Raw genomic sequence first — 26,130 nt, 5'->3', positions numbered from 1 at the left:
CACCAGTTTAATGTGTCGAATGTTTCGGCATCAAAATTATTATAGTTTAAGATACAAAAAATTTTGCCAATACAAAAAATAATCAAAATGTAGTTTATATTTTTGGTAGTGTTTACTTAATTATCATGAGCTGTAATATTAAATAATTTCATATTTAAATATTTTGACTTTTATTTTTAAATAGAATTGTGAAATTTTATAAGAACATTCTGCACTATTGAAAATAGTCATCTTTTTATGTACAAGTTTTTCAATATAACAAAGTATTTTCTATAAGAAAAGAAAAAAAGTCATATCAATACAGAAATTATTAAAATTTTGACATTATAATCCAAATATGTGGAATTTTCAGCTTTTGAAGAATTCTATTTATTGTTTTCTAACAAAATCTTTAGAAATTCTGAAAATAAAACATGATTGTACATTTAATAAAAGGAAAGATTGAATGAAAGGCTATTTTAATATGTACAGTAAATATAAATAATTTAATTACACTTAATATTGATTATATTTATATGTGGAATAGTAAATCTTTTTGTAATGAAGTCTACTTAAATAGGACAGAAAATATTCACTAAGTTTTACGAAAACATGTCTACTTAAAACGATTTAGGATACTTTGTACACATTAATTATTTCCACACAGTTTCAAGTTTATTTTTATAATATGAGGACTGATTGATAAATAAGGGTTTCATTTTTATAAAATTAGTTTGGGAAGAGTTCGAATAATGCGAACAGCTTTAAAAAGTTGCAAAAATAATTTTTTGTAATCATGCCTGTTTATTTTTCAACATAATCTCCATTTTAGAAAGATATTTTTTAAACATTCCACTTTTGCTTTCTGTGCAAGAAAACTCATGATTATTTTTTGATCAACTTCCATACAGTAGCTTGAACTTTGCCATCCAATGAAAAGTACTGATCTTTTGACACATTCTTTAATTTTAGGAACAACCAGAAGTCTGCTGATGACCACACTGCAATCAGAAAACAGTGAAAATGCTTACAAACCTTGAGTTAAAAGGCTTTCTTTACAGTCTAGATTTAGTAGCATTAGACTTCTGGTTGTTCAGAATTTTCTTTGGATGGCAGTTGATTTAAGAAAATGCCAAAACATTTCATCATGCAAAGAATAAAAATGGATTGAAGGTTTGGAAAAATGTGTCATTCTAAATGTTGATTATAAATTGTAAGATTGAAAAATGAATGTATATGATTAAAGTGAATAATTTTTAAAACTGGTCATGTTATTCTATCTTTTCCCAAATTAATTTCATAAAAATGGAAATTTTGTTTATCAATCAAATCTCATTTTTTACATATCAAACAATATTTATTGTAGTTTATTTATGTTTGGGTATTTTTGAAACTTAATTAAAATTTTTTGGATATAAATGAATTATTTCAAAGAAGTATTACAGTAGAGCATCGATTATCCGACTCAATTGGGGACTGGGGTTGGTCGGATAACTGAAAAAACAGATAACCGAAAAAGTATGAAAAAATACATTAGTAGTGTAGTATATTAGTATGTTAGTATGTCCCATGTAATTAGTATGTTAGTATATTGCTATTAACCTACTTCGTGTTGAATTTTCATCGATGTTTAAGCCTAACAAAAATTTTTTAAAATAATAATTGTCACTATTGTATCGTTAAAAATTATTTTTTTATTTTGCACAAAATAAATACAGTACTGTACTGTATATTGAAAAATATAAAACAAAAAAATATATATTCGGGTTACATATTTTACATAAAGTAGGCCTATACATTAGAAAAAGAAGTCTAAAATTTTCTTTTGCTTCACAGCCGACACTCGTTTTTTTTGCCGCTAAATCTCTCACACGTTTTAAAAACAGCAATTGGATAGGGTCGTTAAATAAAATTAAGCCCGATTTAAATACTGGCCTCCCCGTCGTGGTCGAGCCAGTGTTGCCAGCTAAAGCAGGCAAACATTTAACAAAAATAATATTAAAGTAGCCAAGACATAGCCAAATATTGTAGTGCCGCATCACTAGCGGACATTTGAATTTGCCGACTAGAACGCGATCGGTTAACCGACGCGACGGTCGATCGGGGGTCGGATAATCGATGCTCTACCGTATATAGATTTCTACGAAGTTTAAATTTTTATATTAAATTCTAATTTTCAGATGGTCCTCAAATTCTAGACAACTCACTTTTTTGTACATAATACTTCAATACCTGTAAATTGATTTTCATATGGCAAATTCACTCTTTTGTACATTTTCAGCTGACAGATAAAACTTTCAAGATATTGTTTAATAGTACTTTCTGTCAGTTTTGGTTCTTGTAACATGAAGTATAAATTTTTATTATGTGTTCACAGTTTAATTTTTACTTTTAATATTCAAAATAATGTTTTATGCATTGTAAAGTATATATTCATTGTAAAAAGAGAAATTTTTCTGTCTTAATAAGAGATTTTATAAATAGTACAGATGTGAAAAAATAAATTAGTATTACAAATCAAATGATAAAACTAGATTCATTGTTAGGCTTTAACTTGGCTATTAAATATACAAGTATTATGCAATTTAAAAAGGCAATTAAGTTATTATCTTGTATTAAATTTAATAATTAATCCAAATAATGTATTATTTTTATATTTAATGAACCAGGTTATAGCACAATAAGGAACCTGGTTTTGTTTGATTAGTAATATAATTTAAGCTTTTTTTCTTATATGATAAAACAGTATTTTTGTATTTGAATTACTTTAATAATTGTACTTATTTAATAGTTACAAGATATCTACAATATCTACAAATTTTTTTATAAATGCATTTTGCAGATTATGATATTGCAGAATTAGAAAGATTAATGTCAAATAAAAGAAACAGAGTCGAAATGTCTAGAATATTGAAGCCAAATAACAACCAAACTGGTAAGTAATTAAGTTTTGAATAATTAATTGTTTTCTTAGTTAGTATTTGGCTATATACAGTTAGAATATATATAAATTTGAACTATATTTCTATATACTGTAGTTAGAAAACTATAATCATTTTGTTTTCTACAAAACCAACATTACTGTAAATACAAGTCCAATTGTTTACATAAATTGGAATATACATTCATAAATTAAAATATTTTAGCAGCTTAACTAGAAATAGTATTCAAATTTCAGTAATATTAAAATTTTAAGACTTAAAGCATGTTTTGTGTTTTGTAGACTTAAATGAATTTGTCAAAATACAGTAAAATAGAAAATACAAAATATGCTTTAATGCTAAATATTAAGAAGACAAAAGTTATGCCATGTTTTATTCTGATACTGATTGATGTTGATGGGTAAACTATGGAAATAATACATTCTTTTGGACTTCAAAATGGAAATAGTAACTATTTATTAGAGAATTAAAGAGATAGTTCTAGGAATAAAATTATTTTTATTGAAAGAATTGTCAGAATAAAGATTTTTTTTTCAGTTAAAAAAAAAAAAAAATGGATAAAGTAAGAGAGTAACTTAGGAAACTAAACCTTTCAGATTCAACATTAGAATATTAGCCATCGTCAGGTTCTAACTACATTACTATCAACTTCTAGAATATTGATTTGATAGTTAATGCAGTTAGAACTCGACGACGGCTAACTAAATTAACCAGGTACGTTTGTTCGTGCCAAAAACTAAATTCTGGAAGTTTTAAGGTTCTAGTTCTCAAAGAATACTGTAATAATCAAGTAACATCTTTGAACTTTGGAACAAAAAGTGAAAATGAGCATTGTCTAAAGAAGAGTCAATAATTTGGTTTTAATTATAGTTTAGTGTAATAATTTGGTACAAAATCAAATCTAATTTGCTTACCAAAAATAATTTACAACAAAAAGTTTTATCATAGCAATTTCTTTGCTGAGATATAATTTGTACAGACAGTTGATTAGAAAAACAATTATGCTAAGAAAAGTTTGGACAAAAAAAGCAGACAGCAAGTAAGTTGGATGGATGGAATTGTAAACTTGTTGATTGACTCTGGAAGAATTATCAGACCTTACTAAAGATAGGACAAAATAAACTTTTGCTCACATACGGTATAATTATCTTATATGAACAAAGGTTTAATTGAACATAATGAGATGAAATCTAAAATTTATTTAGAATTCTCATCAAGGTTAGAAAATGGCTGTTGTATCTTTAATATTATACATATACATATTTTTTAGAGTATTATGTTAAATTTGCTATTCATTCCAGATGATAATACATAGAAAGTTGCATAAATGTATTAAATTATCCATCAGCATGATTTATTAATTTTATTTCTTTCTATTGCTATATCCAAATGAACTAAGTAAAACTAAAAATAAACTAATTCTGAAATATAATTTCTTAAGAGAATGCTATTTTTAATTATTTTAATAAGTGTAATTTGCAATACTAAGACACCTTTGTACACTTTCTAATTGAACTTTATTTACATTAAACTCATTTAACATAAAGTCCCCAGAAATTATATAGAGATGTCTTAGCATTGCAAATTATACTAATTCTAAAAATGTAAAAACAGGCTTTCTTACAATTACTTCTCCTTATGGAGCTCTGGTTCTTTCAAATTTTGTTGTTTTGACTGTAATGAATATGTTACTAAAGTTTATAATTTTTTGAAAAACTTGAAATGATAGATTTGAGCCAAAAAAAAAAAAATGTGTTAAACTGCTCTAGAAATGTTAAAACTGGATTCCTTTATTGTTTAGTGTTAAATGTTATCAAAAATTTCACTCAAATGTTAAAAAAAGCAAATAATGATAATTAATTTTTCATCTGTGTTGATGCCTACTGATTGCACTTAACATTTGTTTGAGAGAGTACCACATTTTGATTTGAAAAATAAGTAATAAATTAAAAGTTAATTAAAATTTAGTTTATTGCATTATCGTCATTGTAGAGAAAGGAAAATACTCTATATTTGACGAGTTTAGTAAAAAAAAGGAATGTATCACTGAACAGATTTATCGCAGTAGAGGATATTTTTCAATTTGAAGAATTTTATGTTAAGCTAATACAAATTGTATATGGAACTATATTTCTTACTGCTATGAAGGGATTTATCATTATATTAATAATTGCCAAGATTTGACTGTATGATAAAACTACATTAGTATTAGTTGCAACAGAAAATGCTATATATTTAAATTACTATTACAATAAAATATGATACAAATATGAGGGTCATTAAATGCCAGAATATACTGCCAGACAAAATAAAATATATTTGATTTTAAATCGACTATGTCATCTGTCATTTACTAATCATCCGAACATCACCAGGTCCGGACCGGGGCTACCTTCTTTTACAGAACGAATAATATTTCGAATTGTAATCGCACACTGGGGTGTATATGACAAAAAATGGACTCACTCGAACCTTTAACCGGTGCGTAATATGATTAATGTTAAAAATCAAACGTTTTCTTAGGAAAATGTTCGATTTTTAACATTAATCATATTACGCACCGGTTAAAGGTTCGAGTGAGTCCATTTTTTGAATACTACTTCAATTGGCTTTTATATTTTAAATATATCAACAGTTTAATACATTCCAATTGGCTTCAGCTGAAAACTCCTCAATATAATCTTCGTAAACCTTCGTGTATTTTTACTCCTGTTTTTAGATTGTCCATTTCTCAAAAATCATTTTTTATTGCATTTCTGAAAATATGATAAACTTCAAAAAGTATACTTTACAAAAACTTTACTCATTCTAAAAATATTTGCAAAAGAATTCTTTATAACTTTAGAGTGCACTAATTTTTTTTAAATGCATTTTTAGCTTTTTTTATTTGTTGTTTATTTTATTGACATGTGGTTTATTGTTTTGCAGCATTGGAAATCTTTTGTCTTACTCAGACTTTTCCAATTGTAATTAAGATAAATAAACAAATTAATTAATTAATATTCAACTTAGAAAGTTCTGGAAGAAAAGAATCTGCCTGGAGCAGAACTTGAACCCACAACTCCTACTTACCATAAAGATGTGTTGACCTCTGTCTCTCTTCTCTTTGCCTCCAGAACTGTTAATAATTTAAATATAGATAGGCAAAATTACTTAGTATGTAATTATTAATAGTAGCCACATCATAGCCCAATATAATATCAGTATTTGTTTGGCATTTATCAAATAATTGGGTTATTGGTTGTTTATATTTGTATGAAGATCATTTGATAAATCATGGCAACTGTTTTTCTAAGACTGTAAGAGGTTTTTAGAAGAAAAAACACACAAATTAACTACATTACATTACAAAATTTTTGATATAAATTTGAAATCGATGCATACAATAGCAATGCCATGATGATGATATCAACTGAGACAACTGTCAAAAACAGTCCAAATGTTTCACTCTGAGAATGCCATCTTGTTTAGAGTGGAAAAGCTACCTAAAAGTTGCCATTAAAGATGGATTTACTTCAAAAGAATGTCATGAGAAACTAGTAGAAGCCAAAGGGCAATAATGCTCTCCCATATTAAAGGATTGCCAATGGTGAAAATTCTTTCATAGTGGAATATATTGAATTGCAGATGAACAAAGCAGGGGTATCTACTAACAAATATTAAGAATTTGCCAATTAGATCCATTGGACATTGCCTTGAGTTTGATTGGCAATGGAGCTGAGTTATTTAGTAGCAGAGATTGATCTTACAGTCAATCACATTCTTACAAAAATGTTGTATAAAAGAAAAGTTTGTTCTTGGTGTTACCCATTGGTGGATTAAGGATATGTTGCTATGGAAACTTGATGCAGAGTCAGTCTGATCAGTTTGGTGGGCTGAAGTGTTTAACCCATTTTTAAGGCTGGTTTACAAGATATGACTAGTACTAACATTTTTTCACACCCAGAAATTTGTCTACAAGATCTGTCAGATATTTCAATTCAGATATTTACATGATGTGCTGGATTACAACTTTCAAATCATTCTGACTGTGAACATGTGCAACAAACAGCATTCATCTCTCTCAAATGTGGTAAGAACCAATGTGATCTAACGTGTGTCTGATTTCATCATTGATTGGTTCAGTGATCAACAACAAGAAAAATATCTAACAGATTAGATTTTCTGCAATTCTATTGCAATTTGTTGAACCAAGGTCACCAGTAAGTTGCAAGTTTGTTCAATCAAGGCAAATCTGTCTGTATTACAGTTTTGAGAAACATACTACCCAAAGACAAAATTCTCTGTCTCCATAAGCATTGAAAATTGAGTTGACATTTATTAAACATAATTACTATCCTTTATCGATACTGCCCAATATTTAGCACAAAAAACATTGTAATTATTACAGAATGTTTTTCATACAGAATATTGGCTTTTTCTGCAGCTCTACAAATCTGTGAACTTCTCTGTGCATTTGGATCATATTTTTTCAGGATGTTTAAGCATTGCTTAAGATGGGTAAAAGCTTCAGTTATTTTCTTTAGTGTCAAAGTTCTTGTAATGTTATATTGATAATCATCATCATCATCATCATCAAGTAATACTCTATCTTCTTTCACGACAATCAATTCATTTGCATTCTCAGTGGGATTCTGAGTCCATTTAGTCATGAGCTCAACAGTTTTTTTGCAGTAGCAGTTTTAGAATTTTTCTCAAAATCTTTAAAATTTTGTACTAAATTTGTGCACAATTTATTCTGACAAACATTCATTGTTAATTCCCTTATCTTAGCTGAATATTCTGCAATTTTATGGAATTCTAGATGTTGAAGCTTTTCCAGAATATTTAGGGTGAATCCATTATCTTGTCAGTTATGTTGACAACTAGCTCAATTATTTTCCTGAAGTAGTATTGCTTGAAGATGGCTTTGATTGTGTGATCTATTATCAAAATATCACTTGAAATATTTCAAGATAGAAACAACTTTAATTTTTGAACAGAGATCTATAACCATAATAATTGCAGATGTCCAGAAACAGTGTCATAAAGTAGAATGCTTTGAATGCTAAATTGTTCATGCCAAAACATTGTTTACCTACTGGAATAAACAAAAAGACAAAACTGATTTTGAAAAGTTTTTCTGTAATCCAGACATTTTAGTTTGATTTTCAGATGACTGGCTGCTTTCTCTTACCTCTCCTCTTGGTTCTCTACCTCAAAGTTACAGGATCCCAAAAGACAAACTAACATGATTTTTAAGTTTAAAGTCAGCTGTTACATTTCTATCAAGTAGTAATGCAACGATGTAAAAATTTTGTAGCCAAACGCATCCTTCGCATTTTTTCCGAATAGGTTTGTGTAGATATCTTCTTCCAAAACAGCTCTGTTTCATCAACATAAAATCTGACAAGCAGAATAATCTTTTGTTGTCAATAATTGTAACGAAGTTTTTATCTGTATTAACAGACACTCCCATCAATTTAATAATATATAATATTAAATTGACTCTTCTGTTCTTTTCTTCCACCCTTCTATTAACTTAATTATATCAATCTTTGTTTGATGAAATCTCATGAAAGCTTCATATAAAGTGAAAGCATTAAGTTGAATTATTGAAAGACTTACAGGAATGTTTTTTAATGTAGATCTTTAATCCATAATTTTACAGATCTTTCCTTTATCTCTGTTGCCTTCCTATTTTACCGATGATAATGGATGTAATATTTCCAATGTTTTGCTCATTCTTTAATTTTGTTCTTCTCCATCATAATTGAAGATTTAGTTGACCAGCTTAAGTTCAATGTATGTTTAATTTTCACCACCCTAAAGCTTCGGCACTCGGCATTCCTAATTATCACCATTATTTTCTCCAATAGTATTAAGTTTATAAGATCTATGTTCATTATGATTGCTTTTGGCACTTTCTATTTTCTAATTTCCATTCACTTTTACTAAAATAATAAAAGGAAATGCAAAAAAATATTAAAATACTTTAAAAGCTTTTCTCTAAGAAAGTTAAGGATTCATTACTGAAACTGAAACCAGTGGGAAACTGGCATTACAGTATTTACACAAGCTATTTTCTGGAAGCTGATCAATCTAGCCTTTGCTTGCCAAAAATTACTAATACATTACCAAAATCTAAAGAATTTATTTGGCTTATGAAAAGTGGTTTAAGGATATTAAAGTATTATGTTTAAGAGAATCCAAAAGTAAAGTAGCTGTAAAGAATATTAAGGAAAGTTTGATCTATTCATCTTCAATCTTTAGATATGAATGATTGAATTTATAAATTATTTTATTTATCTTGAATTTAATTTGATTTATATATTTATTTATTTGTTCTTTTCAATTTATTTAAGTTAGGAACAAATATTTAATATTTATATATTTAATAAATTTCTAAACCTGAAACTAAATTTTCGAGATAAATCTTTCTCGTGAAAATTATGTTTAATATGAATATATTTTCATTTATGTTTTCTTTTTTATAAATAATTCAAAAAGTATTGGGTTTTATTGAGCTCTTTGAAAAATTCTAAATCAGTATCATGCAAGCTGCAATACATTAAAATCAAAGTTTTTATATTTAGTTAACATTTGTGTGATAGAATAGAAATCAGCATTCTCTAGTGTAAGCTTGGAGAAACTCAGACTAAATTATTTAATGCTAATTAAATTTTACTTTGTATTTATTTCTAATTACAGTTGTATTTCATTATTTATTTCTGTTTCTAATTGAAAATTCAATTTAATGATTATTATTGTAATTAAAGTACATTTAAAAATATCTTTAATTATATTTTAAAAAATCTTTAAAGAGTAAATGGTTAAATATCCTGATTAACTACTTAAATATTCTTTCAAATTAAAAAAATTTATTATTTATTATTTTATTTCATGTTTTTGGTTATGCAAATGTATTTAATTATGCAAATATTAATTTAAATCTACAACAAATATGCTAATAATTAATATTTGTGATTTCTTTTTTAAGAAGTGAATGCATTGACATTTACATTGTGCATTGATGTGAAGCAAATGCATTGATGTTTACTAATAGAATAAGAATGTTAATTATTTAAGTTTCTTAATAAAAAGTTATAAACTCATTTAAGCATGTAAATTTTTAATTAATTTATTTTTATAAGTCTAAAATTTACAAAAAAATCAAGACTGTGGAGTCGGTAGATTTTTACACGACTCCGACCGAGGGTGGACTCGTTAACAAAGTAGGCCCGAAAATTCTGATGTCATCGCGTGACCTCAGAATATTAGCATCAATAAATATAGTTCTAATAAAGATAGAATGTAGAAACTTTTTTATTCCAAAGCTAAAATATTCCTCTAAGTAATGAGTCAATACGATAATTTTTACTTTTCTGTTGTTATATATAACAGAGGAAAAGTGTAGCCATCGTTCAAAAAATGATCCCACCAAATTTTTGCATTTTTGCACTCGGCACCTCGAAATGTCGAGATATGCAAAAGATTCGGTTTTTTTCCTGTATGTACGAATGTTAGACTGTACGAGAGGTACGATTTTGAATCGGAGTCGGATGGTTTAACACGGGAGTTATTAAGCTTGAAAATGGTCGAACTAAATCGGTCGGTACACATTCTAACATCCATTTGCACTTCACTACGTTTCGAGGCTTCTCGAGTTTAAAAGAGTAAAATTCTGAGAAAGTCATTTTTTGACCGATTGTCATTCTTCTCCTTCGTTATAGGCCTATACCGTATAACAGCCGGGAAAGTGATAATGACGACGATTCTGATTATTTTTTTAAAAAAATACAAAATAAAACGATTTTAAAAAATTAATTAAACATTAAAATTTGACACATCTACCGAATATATAAGTTCACATTTATTGACTCGTTTGATGATGGCATTGGTATTTGGTAAGCGTGTATGAATAAAAATAGTAAATACATTCTTATACAAACAAATTAGTTTAATAAAAATGTTGTACAGTACATAATATACGAGTGTATTGCATAATATATAAGTATGCAGATACATTAAACTAAGTCAAGAATGAGAAATATAACATTTAGACTGGTAAAAAAGAGATTTCTTATAAACAGTACTCACATCCAAAACCAATAACCAGTGCGAAAACTTCCAAAAAGCAAACATTTTCGATTCCCCTTCTGGGATCTTCGTCAGGCTTATTTTGGAAATTTTCGCACTGGCTATTGGTTTTGGATGTGAGTACTGTTTTTAAACTAACCGGTGTGGTGAGTGAATATATTGAGGTTTCTTATTTTGCCATGTTGATTAATTTATTATTTTTCATTTCTGTTAAAAACTGAATTACTTCTTACAAAAAAAAATCACTTCTATTAAGTCAACATTCACCGAAGCTCTTAAATCATATTTAATAATTTTAAGAGCAGAAAATAAATGCTCTACCGAAACTTGGTTGGTGACAATGCCGTGGCAATCAATGTTGTATTTGTATAATGTCTGGATAGTGCAGTATTGCCATTTTAACATCCAAACTTGAAGAGTGGTCAATGTGATTTATTTTTTCCAGTGCATAATAAATATCATCTTCAAATTTTATAAGATTTCCTTTTCTGTCTGTTCTCATATTAGAACTCAAGCTTAATTTCGAGGGTAGAAACGAGTTTTATAAAAAAAAAATAAAAAATAAAAAAATTAGCAGATTAGCCAGATGTTGCTCACGCAAAAAGTAACGATAACGAAGATTAAGATATTTAGATTATAGCCGATTTTACTCGTTTTCACTGGGTGCAAGAATTAGGTCCTCTCTGTTCTGAGACTAATTAGAGAATTTTTAGATGGGTCTAAAAGTATGTTCGATTTTTCACAAAAACGCAAAATACCGCATCTAAAATAGTACGGTAGAAACGGAGTTCTTCGGGGTAATTCTTAACCCTCTTTCTCTTCCCCCATGAGAGGAATTTCGAAACATCCCTTCTTAGTGTACATTCTTATGATGTATTAAGATTGTGAATGCTAATAACAAGTAAAATATTCTTTAAGTCCGACCACACCGGAGATATGACACGTGACCTCTTCTATGTCTCTACCCTGTCGACCTTTAATAAAGAACCAAAATTTAATAGCATTAATGCCCTTTATACACATGCTACTGTGCCAAATTTTGTTTCTTAAACTATACTCATTCTGAGATATTGTTTAATAGTTCAGAACAGAATGAAGAAATTAAACAAATTAGACGCCAACATATGCACGAATTTTTCCCTTTATTTGACATTTTTGGGTTCGAGAGATCTCCAAATGTATAGATTTGCAAAAATCTCGGAGAGTCAAATGTGATACGATTCAAATACTTTTTGTTTTTATATACATAACAAGTTGGGAAAGTAAAAAGGAGTCGGGGGATTTTTGACGACTCCGACTCCAACTAAAATACCAAAACTCCACGATTCCGACTTCGACTTCACAGCGCCGAAAAAAATACTACCTAACTGCTAATTTTTCACCTAGGAACATGGCACATAGGAAATAGAACAGAATTACAGATAATCCTAATCTATTTCCTACACGATGGCTCAAGAATGGTATAAAGTATGTCAAAAATATTAGCATTTAAGTAATTTTTGAAAGTTAAGGGCTTCTGTATATAGTTGAAGTTATAAGGTTAAATATGCAAATAATATATTGAAAGTTTACTTACTTCATTTAAGTTTGAAAAGAACAAGCATTGTTTTCTTCTTAATTAGAATCATAAGTTTATTTCAGCTGAATAAAATAGAAAAGTTACTTAGTTTCTTTAAGTATTTATAAAAGTACAGTACATGTTAAAAAGTTTTATTAAGTATATACCATAAACTAAAATTCAGCAATAACTTTTTTATGTTTTGCATTTAGATCATTAACTATACAAGAATGCTTTTTATACAATATGATAAAATATGCTAATTGTTATTTATTTTTAGAAATAGAACAAAAAAGTCAAATACCAACCATTTTGGAAAATTTTCAATCCATAAAAAGTTATCATTGTCCAAAGATAATTCCGACCGTCGGCACGACCTCGCATTCGCCTCCTAAAAGAAAAAGTATCGTATTAGGTAGGTTTGTTTTTCTTTTTAATTTTTGAAATATTGTGTAAGTATTCTCCACATAGTTTGTTCACATTGAATAGTGTTTAAGAGAATTTTTAAAATGCATTAAAAGCAAATAAATATCATCAAAAATAATACTCGAACTTGGTACCACATTCAAAAAGATGAGAAAAAAGGGCTTAATTATAGAAATGAAAGTAAATTTTATCCTGAAACGTTTTTGTTCTTTTATAAGAACATCATTAGTTTTAAAGTTGTTCTCTGTTTTGAACGTATTTATTCTAAGACACTCGATAAATTTCACAGCCAACGATGATGATCTTATAAAAGAACAAAAATATTTCTGAATAAAATTTTATTTTTTTCCAAAATTAAGCATTTTTTTCCCTCATCTTTTTGCAATAAGTATTTTTTTTTTCTTTTTGTTTAAATTTAAATAGAAATCAAAAGCATTCAAGATAATTTCCTAATAGGATATATTTCAATTCAATAAATAATAAAGTTATGCAACAAAACAAAAAAACACATAAACAGAATTAGAAGGCAATACTTTCATATTGTTATTTTATTTTCGTCCCGTGAAAATCCGCCGATTTAGAGACACTTCCGTGAATAATATTTCTCATTTGGATTCAATTTAAAAATCAATTAATTTTTTTATTTTGTTATAAAAAGTCTTCAATATTTCTTTAATGATCTTCTGAAATAAATAACACAAGGAGTAAACAGAAATTATAATAATTTGCATAAGTATGTTCGAAAATCTTGGCTTTAACTGAAATGAATTTTAATTAATAGGCAGGAAAATACAATTTTATAATATCCATTTAAAAATTTTTTAGCTTTTATGTTCAAATTGCAGATAATTTTACTTGATTTTGGAGAAAAAATGTTTAAAATTTGGTTTCAAAAAGGTTTTTTTTTAAATTACAGATTTAAGGTGTGAACAGTCATTTTAATATATGTTGTAATTAAAACAATCTTGTTTGAGATCAGATTTCAAATGTTTGCTTACAGAATTATATTTCATATACCATATTTAAATTTTGCTTGACAACAGATTAATAAGGCAAAGTCTTCAGTCTCAATTGTTTTTTTAATTTTTTAGTTTTTATCAATTTATTACTACATTTCTACATATTTTCATATTTATTAACTACAGATATTTCATAAGGAGACCAGTGTTTTTGTTTAAAAAATTATTTTTCTTTATTTTAAAATTTCTTGAAATTAAGTAAATTACTGAAATGTTAAACATTGTTTAATGATATTTTTATTTCATTTGTGATTTTTTCTTAAAGTTGCTTAGTTTTGTTATAGAGTTTTAGGAAAGTTCTTCATTACAATAAACCATTCTCAGTGATTATGATTGGACACAATTTTATCACATCTCTCTCTCTTTTTTTTTTTTAATAGAATTGGAATGATAAAGTGCTTTCAATACTTGCCATTATACAGTAGAGAGTCGAAAATCGGAATCAATTGGAGATTAGTCATTTGTTCCGATTACCCATTATGTACGAATAAATATATTAACCTGTCCGACGTTCAAATTTTTCTCCGTTGCGTGTCGCTTCGTGTTGAATTTTTGTCGATTTTAAGCCTAACGAAAATTTTTATAATAATAATCGAGGCTATGGTATCGTTAAAAATTATTTCTTTATTTTGTACAAACAAAATAATACATTGAAGAATATAAAAACATGAAAATTATACTTTAGAAGTAAATTTAGTATCAAAAACGTTCGATTCGGCACGACACAGTCCGACTGAAAATTGTGCCGATTACCGGCGATTCCGTTTACCAGTGTTCCGATTAACGACTCTCTACTGTAATTGTCATTATAAAGGGCTGATCTCCGTAAATTTTGCTTTAATCGTAATTTTATCTCATGCCAATTGTAATTTCAAAGGACAGCTACACGATAGGAATTATAATGATGTACAAACCTATGATCTGTAATGATCTGTACTTCAAAATTCCAGATTTTGTTACAAAGTTACAATTTGAGCATAATATTATAATAATAATTCTTGATAACGGAGAGAAAAAAATGTAAAGAATCAGAGAAATTTAGATGAATTTGAATTTCTTATATAAGAGACTAAAAATAAATGTAAAAGTTAGAAGAATAATGTGGGTATGAATGGGATTGATTTATTAAGGTTATTGATGTATGGAAGAAAGAAAGCAATTATTTTCACAAAAATCAATGTTAAATAAGATAATGCGGAGTATGATAGGAAGATTAATATAAGATGTTAGTTTCATTATATAAGTGAAGAGAGTTAACTCAAATATCAAGAAAAGGAATAGCAAATTTTATACAAAAGATTGTGGTTTTTTGATTCACCCTTTTCAGATAATTTCAAGATAGCATGAAAAATGTTTTTATAAAATCATTCAATTTCTGGTCAAGAGCATTCATCTTCATTATTTCCATAGAATCTGCTTTATAAGTGGGGGGGGTTTACAACATCTCGAAAATACAGTAAGTCAAAAGGAAAATATCTTAAAAAAACTAATAAAGGAACAAACTTAAGGATGTATTTGAAATTGGGAATAACCAAAATTGGAATAGAGAAAAAATACAAAAGAGAATTTTGTATCTATTATTATATAAGAAAATGCATTGGAAAGAAGTAAAGACATCTGATAGTAAAACCAGGTTCATTATTATAGAAGTAATTTTATCAAGAAATGATTTCAAGATCTATTTTTATAGTAAAAACAAGTTTGAAAGAGAAAAAGGATTACAAAGTTAAATTATTTTGAGGAAAAAAATAATTGTAATTTTTTACTGAAGGAAATAGAATGCTAAAATAGAAAGTAAATGCATTATGAGAAGTTTTAAATGTCTAGTTCATTTGAAAAATTTAAAAATTATGTAGAATATATACAATTATTTTTATGAAGGTTTCTGTAAACCTATTAACATTTTGTTATTCATCAGTTCAAAAAAAGTAATCAAAATATCTTATATTAAAAAAATCATAATAATGTATCTACTTACTTTTAAGCTTAGGAATCATGTTTTGATTTTGTATTTTTTTTAGTAAATTTCCATCATAAGTCGATTTGCCGAGAGATTCATTTAATAATGAATTCACGCCATCGTATTAATATTCCATTCTATTTCTTAGATTGAAAATATATCTGCAAACTTATTTAGAATTTATTAATAATAATAATAATTACTAATATTTATAAGAATCAATGTGATCAAAATGTAATTATTACACCTCGGATGTTGTGCGTAGATCGTCAAATTAAAATCGATATACCATATACGTCTTAATGATTATTTAGATGATTTGTGTATTTTTATAACTTCCATTCACTTCAGTCTTATCGACTGAAGTGAATGGAAGTTAATAAATAAATAACATAGATTAAAAATAAATATCTTAAATAAAAAAGTAAATAAATTACACGCGAATAAATAAAAGATAATTGTGTTCTTTAAGAATCATTTTGAGACGAATCGTTCCAACTCGGCAAAGAATTTTCTAAACCGTACCGAATAGACAACTTCTAATTGTGCTTTTATTTTTTACATAATATTATAAATTAGTAATAAATAATTTCAAAACTCAAAATTAAGATATTTTTATTTTATTAAACTGTGATAGCTAGAAGCTACAGGTGATCTCTTATTTATTCTGAAACAAGAATAAAAGTCTATGAACATATTTTTAAAACTAGATATTTATTTAATTATTCTTCTGTACAAAAACATAAAAATGTAATTTTAAAATCGTAAAATAAATAATCAGGATCATCCTTGTTAATTTTTGTAGATTTTAATAATATATATAAATAAGGTACTATTATATATAAGGTTGCCAACTTTCAGAATAAAAAATTTCAAATGCGATAGGAAAAAATAAACCCAAACTTGAAAAAAAGTGACAAGCAAAAGAAAACCTACAATCTTTGGAACATTTCCTTCTTCTCTTTATAATTACGGCGACGATGTCGGAAAGCCGAACGGCCAAAGCGGTTAAGGTCTCGGGCTTCCGTCTGGGATCTAAAAAGCAAATCCAAACAGATCGAAAACCCCGGGAATTTTTCACGGACGGTCTGTTCCGGAAACGTCGAACCTCAACCCTCGCCACCCCGCTATTGCCATTGCGGGTTTGGTGGCAATGGGTACGATTAAAACAGACTTTTAGTGTCCACAAAGTGGAAAGAGACAAAAATATAAAAAAAGCAAATTAATGGGAATGAAAATAATTTGGATTACAGTTAGTAGTACAAATTTTTCACGAGGATAAAGGGACAATTTAAAAAGAAACAAAAAACAACTTGTCCATTTTTCATAGCATTTTCAAACAATTTTTAAAAAATAACTGAAATTTTATACAGATCAGGAAATTCCAGACTGTTTGTGACCCTAATTATATATATATTAGTTATCTCTAGAATACATAGTCTATGATAGAAATGGGTACAGAGAAAGACTTGGATAGTAAAAATGTCTCATTTAAATTCATTCTAAATTTATTAATCGGTTGTTCTACCAAATCCTATTTGTCTAATATAAATAGAGCCTAGTAAAATACTCAACAAGAAAACATTCCCGATTGAATAATAGTTGATAACAATTGTATCATGTCTGAAATGTTACTATATAGAAAAACTGTACATTTAGTTTTGTAATTTTATTTGGTTTTTAAGTAAAAAGAAAAAAGAAGACATTATGTTTGTACCTTGTTATCAAAGACGTATTCCCATATAATGTTTATGTCATCTTGGATATGATTACATTAGCATAAGTTTTACTTTTGCTGTTGAAAAATGGACATACGAATTTAGATACAGACTAACTGTTTGAATATTTTTTTGATAAGACAATTTGTAAGGATGAAATAAGTAGAAACAAAGTGGAAAATTGTTGAATATAGTGGGTGAAGAAACTTTCCAATCAAATGCAGCAAGTACAAGTATTTTCATGGAAATTCAAGGAAAGTTTTTATGTAAAAGATTGTATTTTCCCCCTCTTTATTTAACAACCCATTTTATGTAAATAATCTCTACAGTTTACAATTTATCTGAATTCAACCCACATATATAAATCAGTATTAAAACAATATCTTAAGATAATAGTGATAAATATATGTATTGTGGAAATAGTGGAAAAATTCATTTTTGAAAATTTAAAAATGTCATTGAAAATGTAATTTTATTTAAAAGTTGTTTACTTTTACTTGTATATTATTTAAGAATTTTGTTTGGGAATATTTCAAGACAAACTGACAACTTGGTCATAAATTAGGATCAATAGGATCATAAGCATTCTATAAACAAATGTAAAAGTAAACACAGGAATCGATTCCAGTTTTTCTCACTCATTGTAATGTATTAGCATATTAAAAAATGACAAGTTTACTTTCACTTCTTAATAATTTATTGAACAGGAATTTTTTTCCAATATAGAAGTGCCTCCTCATATTAATGGTAATACAGTTGTCATTTTATTTCAGATTGGATTATGAGTTAGATAGATAATACAAAGAACGACGACTTTAATGCCCACAGTCCGAGGCAAAAATAATTTAAAATCATCGACTTATCGTCGTTGTTCCGTCGGTAGACCTCATAATGCAATAAAGTATGATATAAAACGTTGTCTGGTAGTTGGAGACTTCTGAGGATTTTTTCTGTTTTCTGTAATAATTGAAAGGAATGTAGTAAATTTTTTTAAGCTACAGATTATTTAAACCAAGTAGTATTTTTTGAATCAAAGATAAGAAATTCATAGGAAATGTTAATTTGTTTGAACGGTTGATTTGTTTTGAAAGAACTTGCAAGTTACCACAGAAACACGGGTCTAGTGTAGCATATCACTTTATATTTGTTTTTTTCATCTAAACATTTTCTTATAAGAATTATACTGGTAATTGAGAAATTGTCTCTTTAGAAATCTACAGAATCAAGTTTTGAAATTTTCAAATGAACAAAAAATATACATGAAAACTAAAAAAATAAAGAGAGTTGAAATAATGTTAAAATTAATTTAAAACAAAATAATTAAATTATTGTATAAAGAACAGAGGTTGATATAGATTCCAATTAAATTAGGCTGACATTTTTGTTTTTAACACTGCTATATGTTTCTAATGTAATTTTTTCACATTATTTCTTGGAATATTTTGGTATTTAAAATATTACTAGAATAAAATCTGTTAATTATTTTCTTCTTTCTTGCGAATAGTGACATTACTTTTATGAAAGAAAAATGGTGTTAATTCTTTAAAAAAATCGATAATATTTTTTATTAAAGTCTGGATTTTTCATTTAGACTTTTATTAAAGTATTATTCATTTTTAATCAATTTACGAAGATAAAAATTTGATCTTTCGGGGGAAATATCCGAAAGGGTAGAGAATTGTTATTAAAAGTGATAACTTTTATTTGATGTCGTGCAATTTTGGGAAGCGATTCTTTTGTTTTGTTCTCTTATCCATACCATTGCAAAGATGCGGATCAAACAACGCATTGTTTCCATAGTCTTGATATTAAAGAGCTTTATAAGATCATCTTCAATATCACGCGGAAGAAAAGTAAACCGATTCAAGGACTTTTGTTCGCAGCACTAAGCTTAGCTGATTATTTACACTAAACTGGATTAAAAAGGGGAAGAAAAGAAAAATTGTTACGTTCAATTAAAGCTGCGAGAAAACTGCAACCTTCAAAAAAAAAAGATCGGCAAAAGAATCGACGACTTTAATAAAAGTATCGAGTAAAACACATTTAATCAATTATTCGAAGTGTTAGAATTTGACCCCGAGAAAGTCTTATTGGGAGTGGTGACTTTTTATCATTCCGCATCCATTGGTAATCTAGTCATTGTGGTAAAACACATTCAGTTACTACTGTAAACCCGGATACTTAATATAGATACATTTTCAATAATTTTAGTTGAAAATAAAATAATTTTATAATAAATTGAATGGCAGAAGCAAAGTTTACGTTTGCAGAAACGAGTAGAACGGGCGCAGTTCGGGCTTAAAGGAGAGCCGTACTAAAAATACCACAACGAAGAACGATAAGAAACTTAAATGATTAAACTTTACGAAATTTATGAATTCAAAAAGAAATATTTGACAGGTGTAAAACTTACGACTGCGAAAATAAGTCCGGAACGAGAGAAAACAGAATCGCAACCCCCTAAAAGTGTTACGTACTGTACACAGAACAATTGGTGTCAGATACACGTGCCGACGTTAGTCACTGGAGGATGGTAGCGCCAACCTCGGAAGATAATATCAATAATACGTGGATTTTCCCGGGTTTTCTGCACGTCGTCCGTAACGCCTAAATAGGGGCCAGTTACCCTTTAAAAGACCTCCCGGAAGGCATCCCCCTAGGCCAGTGTTTCTCAAACTTTTTTGTCTGGTGGCACACTGAAATTATTAAACAAAATTCACGGCACTCTTATTATTATTATTATTATTATTTTCCTTTTTTATGGTTAGTAAAGATATGAAGGATGAAAAGTCTTTGAAAAAAATAAAAGTTTTTAAAGTAAGTAAGCTTGTTTACAAACAACACAAAAACATTCAAAACAAAAGTTATTATTATAAAGGTGATAAAATGAGCTCTCAATTTTTGATGATTTACTAGTGCTAATTGATTCCTTAGCTTTACTACCAGTAACCACTTCTTGATCATTAAAATCTTTACGTTTTCTTTTTTTAATGAAAAAATTATTCATAATATTGAACGACATAATTAACTTCGATATTTTATTATAAAATTTAATTACAAGTTAATAATTTATTTTTTCTTGCTGTAAAGAAGAAAAATATTTGTATATAATGCTTTTTCGTTATTGTCTGAACATATAACAATAATAAAAACAACTACTTACTGCATTCAACGCATTTATATCGCACTTCTACTCGCTGCAGGAACAGAAGAACAGACAACTAGTAACTAGTTCGTTTTTTATTTCTAGTATTTACGTATAGCCAATTACCGAGTGACTGAGACGAGTGGCGACGTAACAAGATTAGTAGAAAAAACCAATATTCATTTTTTATAGTTGTTTTAATTATTTATTTAAATTAATACTTTAAATTAAAATTACTTAAAATAATGGAATTAATTATTTAAAAATTTTGCGGCACCCTTGTGGCGTACTTGCGGCACCCGCTTTGAGAACCACTGCCCTAGGCAGATCGCCCAAGTGTTGCCTTGCCGTAACTAAAACAAACAAACAGTCCACCTTTTTTCGCCTCCCGCCGTCCTTAGAATTTTAAAGCGCGCTTTTTTAACCTGGTTAAAAACACCTTACTTATTTGTTTATTCATTTAAGGAGTTTAAAATTGTCCCGTTTTATCGCGAGTATATTTTAGCCAAACCTGAAGTATACCCTGCCGTTTGGTAATGTTTCTATATAGGCCGACCCCGCAGTGGCGTAGCTAGGATTCTCCGGGCCCGGTGGAACCAGATTTGTGGGCCCCGAAAAAATTTTTCGGGTCTTTTTTCGTGATTTTGGGTCCCCCGTGGGCCTATCGTTTTCCCGGGGCCCGGTGCGGACCGCACCTACCGCATCCCCCTAGCTACGCCACTGCTACCCTGCAGTTCGTTAATATAAAAACATTTACGTCCGTCCGAGTTAGAGATTTACCAGAGAAAATTTTTCGAATTTTTAGATTAACAATCACTGGCATTTTCTGAATACCGTATTGGCCGGCGGGTAAGATGCTCCCCATTTTCGGGAAAAAAGTGCGCCTTATGCTCCGGAAAATACGGTATTTATATCGACGTCGACGAAATTATTAATACAGTTTTAATTTCGAAGGAAAATGCAAATAGGAAATATTTTTGTTAGAAATCGTTTGCTGGGAAGCCATGAAATATTTAATAACTCGATTTTTGCAGTTGGTTATACTATATTTGCTTAACACGTCCATTAAGGAACGGGTTAATGCGTTGTCGGAACAGAAACTATCGTCTAGAAACGTTAAATGCCGGTAAATGCGTCTTATTTTATGAATTAACAAATAAAATATTTAATGAAAATGTTAATAGGATTTTCCAGATTTTAATAATAATAATAATTGAGGGGGGAAGCGCGCGGTAACGAAACGGAACGTTAAATCGCTTAATTGAATGTGTTTAAAGCGATTTTAACCCAGTAGAAAGTAAATGTTACGTTTTGATTAACGTTATAAATGCTTTGGAAAGTCACGAAGTTTACCGATAAAGAACATCATTTTTATATACGCCAATTTGTTAAATAGAGAGAAGGAAAAAAGAAGTGTGTCTATAGACGAGTCTTTTAAATTCTGGTTTCGTCTCCTTCCTTTTAAGTCGATTAAACGGACTTTTTATAAGTAGAAGGAAAAGGATTTTTTTTTTGTTTAATTTTCCTGAACAAATCAGTAACCGGGCGCGATTTCGTTTCAATTAAGTATTTAAATTTCGATGAAATTCTATTTTCTAGCGCCCGGAAACCCGGGGCTAAGAAATTCGAAGGTATATAACGAAATTTCGGCGAAAGATGTTATTTATTTTGAAATGTCCGGTAGGTGTGGCCCGTGTCCGTCCAATTGCGCCTGTAAACGTAGCCGTTTCCGGCGGTAGAACGTTTGTTATAATTTAAAAAGTGAAGTTAGAATTTGATAAACCGGAATGAAATAAGAATATTGTACTGGAAACTAAGTGAAATTTAATCGGTTGTGTTCCTATTAACGTCTCACGCCAAGGATAAAGTAATTACACTCCGTTAAATATGCGCAATTAAGTTTTGTCCGTAGCGTACTTAGTTTTGAGAATTTCCACTTTTCCGGTAGCGTTTCGATTTGTTTTAAACGGAACTTTAACGGCTGTAATTTCCATAGATATACGCCGAGTAGGGTTTGGTACCAAAAAGAAATAAATAAACTAAGAAATTTTCTCTTAATTCTACCGATATTATTTAGTTTTTCGGCTCGTAGACGGCTTTAACACCATAAAAAAAGACGTACTACCGTACTTGCCGTTTACGTACATTTATACCGGCGAACTTTCCTGTTTGCTACGTACTGTACAGTACAACAGAAGCCGAGTTTGATGTAAAATTCCGCCTAATCTGTATTCGACTATCGTTAACTATTGTTCGCACGAAAAGCCCTAGCTTACGATTCCTAAAACATCGATTATCTTCTGGTTTCTATGAACAGTGCAAAGATTCCAAATTAGTCATCTTTTTGAAGAAGAGATAGAGGAAAACCGGTCGGAAGATGGAGCCTGAATGAGTCGTTATTAATCTAATCCTTGAGTATTTACGACGACGATGCCCCGCACCTTTGCGCAGTTAAAGTCAAATGACAGAGAATGCATTAAAATTGATGGTCGATACAGGAAATTTTTAAAATTTTGTTACAGATATTAAACGATTAAAAGAATCATCGGTATACGCATTAAGATGAGACGAGGGTGGATGCGGGTCCACCCTAAAATCTCTTTAATCACCCGCCCTCCCACTCCAAAATCATTTATTCCAGTTTATCTACGCTGATCATTGGGCTGCAATTTGAAAAAAATATACACCTATAAATTCCCACTGTTTTTCCTTAATCTCGAGAACGGAGTTAGAAAGACGAAAGACCAGACCAGATATGGAAACCTCGGGCAGGAGGTACCGATTAACTATATACGAACTTCCGGTACAAACCGGAAGTCACGCGAGTTCCATTCAAAAATATCCTCCCCCGAAAGGTGTCAGATAGATGACCGGCACAGCTCTACTGTTAAAGGAAAAGTGTGATGTACGGGGGCAAGCCACTACTAATTTTTGGTGGAGAGCATATATTTTATTATTAGAGGATTTTTCGAAATGCGAATGGATGATCGGCCAAGTAATTACAGTCTCGGCTGAAGCTTTTTTACGCGTACGTCTTTCCGAAAATCGACCGCTAAATTTAAAAAAATTATTTCGTTGAACGATAAAGTGTGCGGACAATGTTCCTCCCCTCACCCAGAATGAAAAACCTAGCGCCTTACCGTTCCTTACATAAATATCTTTGGAATCGAACGATCATTGGGTGTATTTTCGACTGGGAGAACCGTTTTTACGCTATTTCTTGCTAATTATTTCCCGGTGTGGAGAAAGGTGGAGAAACGGTTTTCTCTTCCCTATTCGTTATACATATTTATATGCAATATCTGTCATCTGGTCTCGTTTCCGACACGTCGTCGCATGGGTTCCAGACTCGATACACGGTTTTATTTACGGCATTTCTCCTCTAGAACATTTTAACGTCCACGTCGATACGTGACGTATAAAAATGGTGTTTTTACAGAAAAATTATACGGCATTAGACAGAAACCCGGGTAAACGCTTTACGGAAATGAAAACTCCAACGATGCGAATAATTAGAGAAAATATCAAGTCCGTATCGTAAATTAGGTGAAATCGCTAACAGTCGATCGACAAGTTGTAAAAGTTTCGTTTTATACCGTCGATTATCGCGTATTACGCGTGTCGGATTGATACCACATGACTAAAAAGTCATCCGAACGAAGTAAAATAGCGGATTGGAATTACGGCTGGTGGAAAAGTCGATTAACCCGGGTAAAATATATCCAGGTTAACCGACTTTCGGACTACTCCTTAAGTGGGTCTGTTTGTAGAACGGGGATTACAAGAGACGGTAATGGGCGGAGAGACGTCTTTTAACCGTGTTTCCGCGGGGATTTCGGACGACGACGGAAAAGGAAAGGAGTAAGACCCCGGGTGACTTCCTAATCACGCGCGTGGCACCGTCTCTTCCCCGTTCGATACGCTTTCCTAGTCTCCGATTATTTGTAAAGTCCCTTCGGACGCGGACGAAAAACCGAGGCCTCCCGGAGAAACGGGTCCCTCCGTTTTGTCGGGGACCCGTTTCTCCGGCAGGGCCGCGGCCGGGTAACTCGGGCGACACTCACCCTTATTCGTTTGTCTTTGCAGAGGACAATCTGCGACGCCTGCACGACATCCACGAGGGCATCCAGAGACTCCGTCGACTCGACACCCGCGACATGCTGCTGCAGGTGAGTCTCTCCTCTTCTCTTTCTCCTGTGCGGCCGGCGCCGTCTATTTAACGTTTCCCGTCTGTCCGGGCGCCCGGTCCGGGAAGGGCCCGGCGGGCGCGGGGAGGAGGCGGCGCGGAGGACGGGACGGGCCGCTAGGCGGCGCTGCCGGCGGCCGCCGTCGGCCGGAAGCGGCGGAAGGCGGGCCCGCGCCGACTTCCTCAGTCGACGGTGCGCGCCGGCGTCTCGGGGAAGCCAGATGAGCGGCCGTCGGTCGACCGGATCCGCCCCGTCCCGTCGGAGCGTCACCCGCCGGATGCTGGACGTTCTGGTGAGTGGCCGCCCGCCCTTTCCTCCCCGGCCCGCGGGCCCCCGGGCCCCCTCCATTTCCGGGACTCCCGCCGGCCATCTCCTCCGTTCTTCCCCGGAGAGAGGGGACGCCCTCTTCCCTCTTCGGTCTTCCTTATATCCCGCGTTCTCTTCGGTTCCGCCTTATTATTATCGGAAGGAAAACGACTTTTCTCTCCCGGAGAAGAAATTCGCGCCCGGGCCCATCCGCCGTAATTTTTTCCCTCAAATTTCGGGCATTTCTTATTCTTTTCGGGCTCTCCTTTCCGGCTTTTCCGGAAAGAGAGAAATTTTTCCCAGAAACTCGTCGCGGCTCCCGAATTTTCCTTTCCGCCTTCTCCCGTTTTTGCGCTCTTTGGCGGAAGTTTCCACCGATATTTTTCCGTTGGTAAAATCGAAAGTTAAGAGTTAAAACGGAATTTGATTCGGTTTCCCTTCCGGGTGGTTTGGCCACGGGGGAGAAAACGGAGGAAAATCGGCCGGACCGACGCGTTATTAATTCCATCAATTGGCGGGGGAGGAAGGCTCTTCCACCCTTTAAACACGCGCTCCTTTATCCGTAAAAACTCCCGGCGCTTCCTACGCAAAATTCGTCCCCAGGAAACTATTCTTAAGGACGTATTTTGTTGCGTCGACCGTGGCTAATCCGGCACTAATTTCGAGTTTCTGGTGTCGACCCGCTACGCTCGGGGTTGCTGGACTCGACCACGCGTACCGTAACGACGAAATGTACGATAATTTCACAAGAATTTTCGTTTAATCTTTGCTTTTTCTCTATTGATTGACTCGTACCGATTTAAGGGATATT

The 26,130-nt window shown here is 31.0% G+C and overlaps 1 protein-coding gene and 1 long non-coding RNA gene across 2 annotated transcripts in view; one reads left to right on the top strand and one right to left on the bottom strand.

Moving 5' to 3' along the window:
* cyst (rho guanine nucleotide exchange factor 18 cysts) overlaps positions 1–26,130 on the top strand; it is a 218,426-nt gene that overhangs the window by 79,827 nt on the left and 112,469 nt on the right. The window contains 3 exon segments of the mRNA XM_067275154.1: positions 2,822–2,914; positions 12,839–12,973; positions 24,913–24,995. Of these exon segments, the coding sequence (XP_067131255.1) occupies positions 2,822–2,914; positions 12,839–12,973; positions 24,913–24,995 (311 nt within the window).
* Positions 154–25,123, bottom strand: LOC136979216 (uncharacterized). Its single transcript, XR_010881358.1, has 4 exons — positions 24,891–25,123; positions 15,982–16,124; positions 12,867–12,949; positions 154–400 (listed from the first exon to the last, which is right to left on the bottom strand). It is a non-coding gene; the product is annotated as an uncharacterized lncRNA (long non-coding RNA).

The sequence above is a fragment of the Centruroides vittatus genome, unplaced genomic scaffold (genome assembly GCF_030686945.1).
Source record: "Centruroides vittatus isolate TY-2023 unplaced genomic scaffold, ASM3068694v2 contig_596, whole genome shotgun sequence".
NCBI classification, from domain to species: domain Eukaryota; kingdom Metazoa; phylum Arthropoda; class Arachnida; order Scorpiones; family Buthidae; genus Centruroides; species Centruroides vittatus.
Note: the sequence above shows the minus strand (reverse complement) of the source record. Positions and strands in the feature narration are given on the sequence as shown.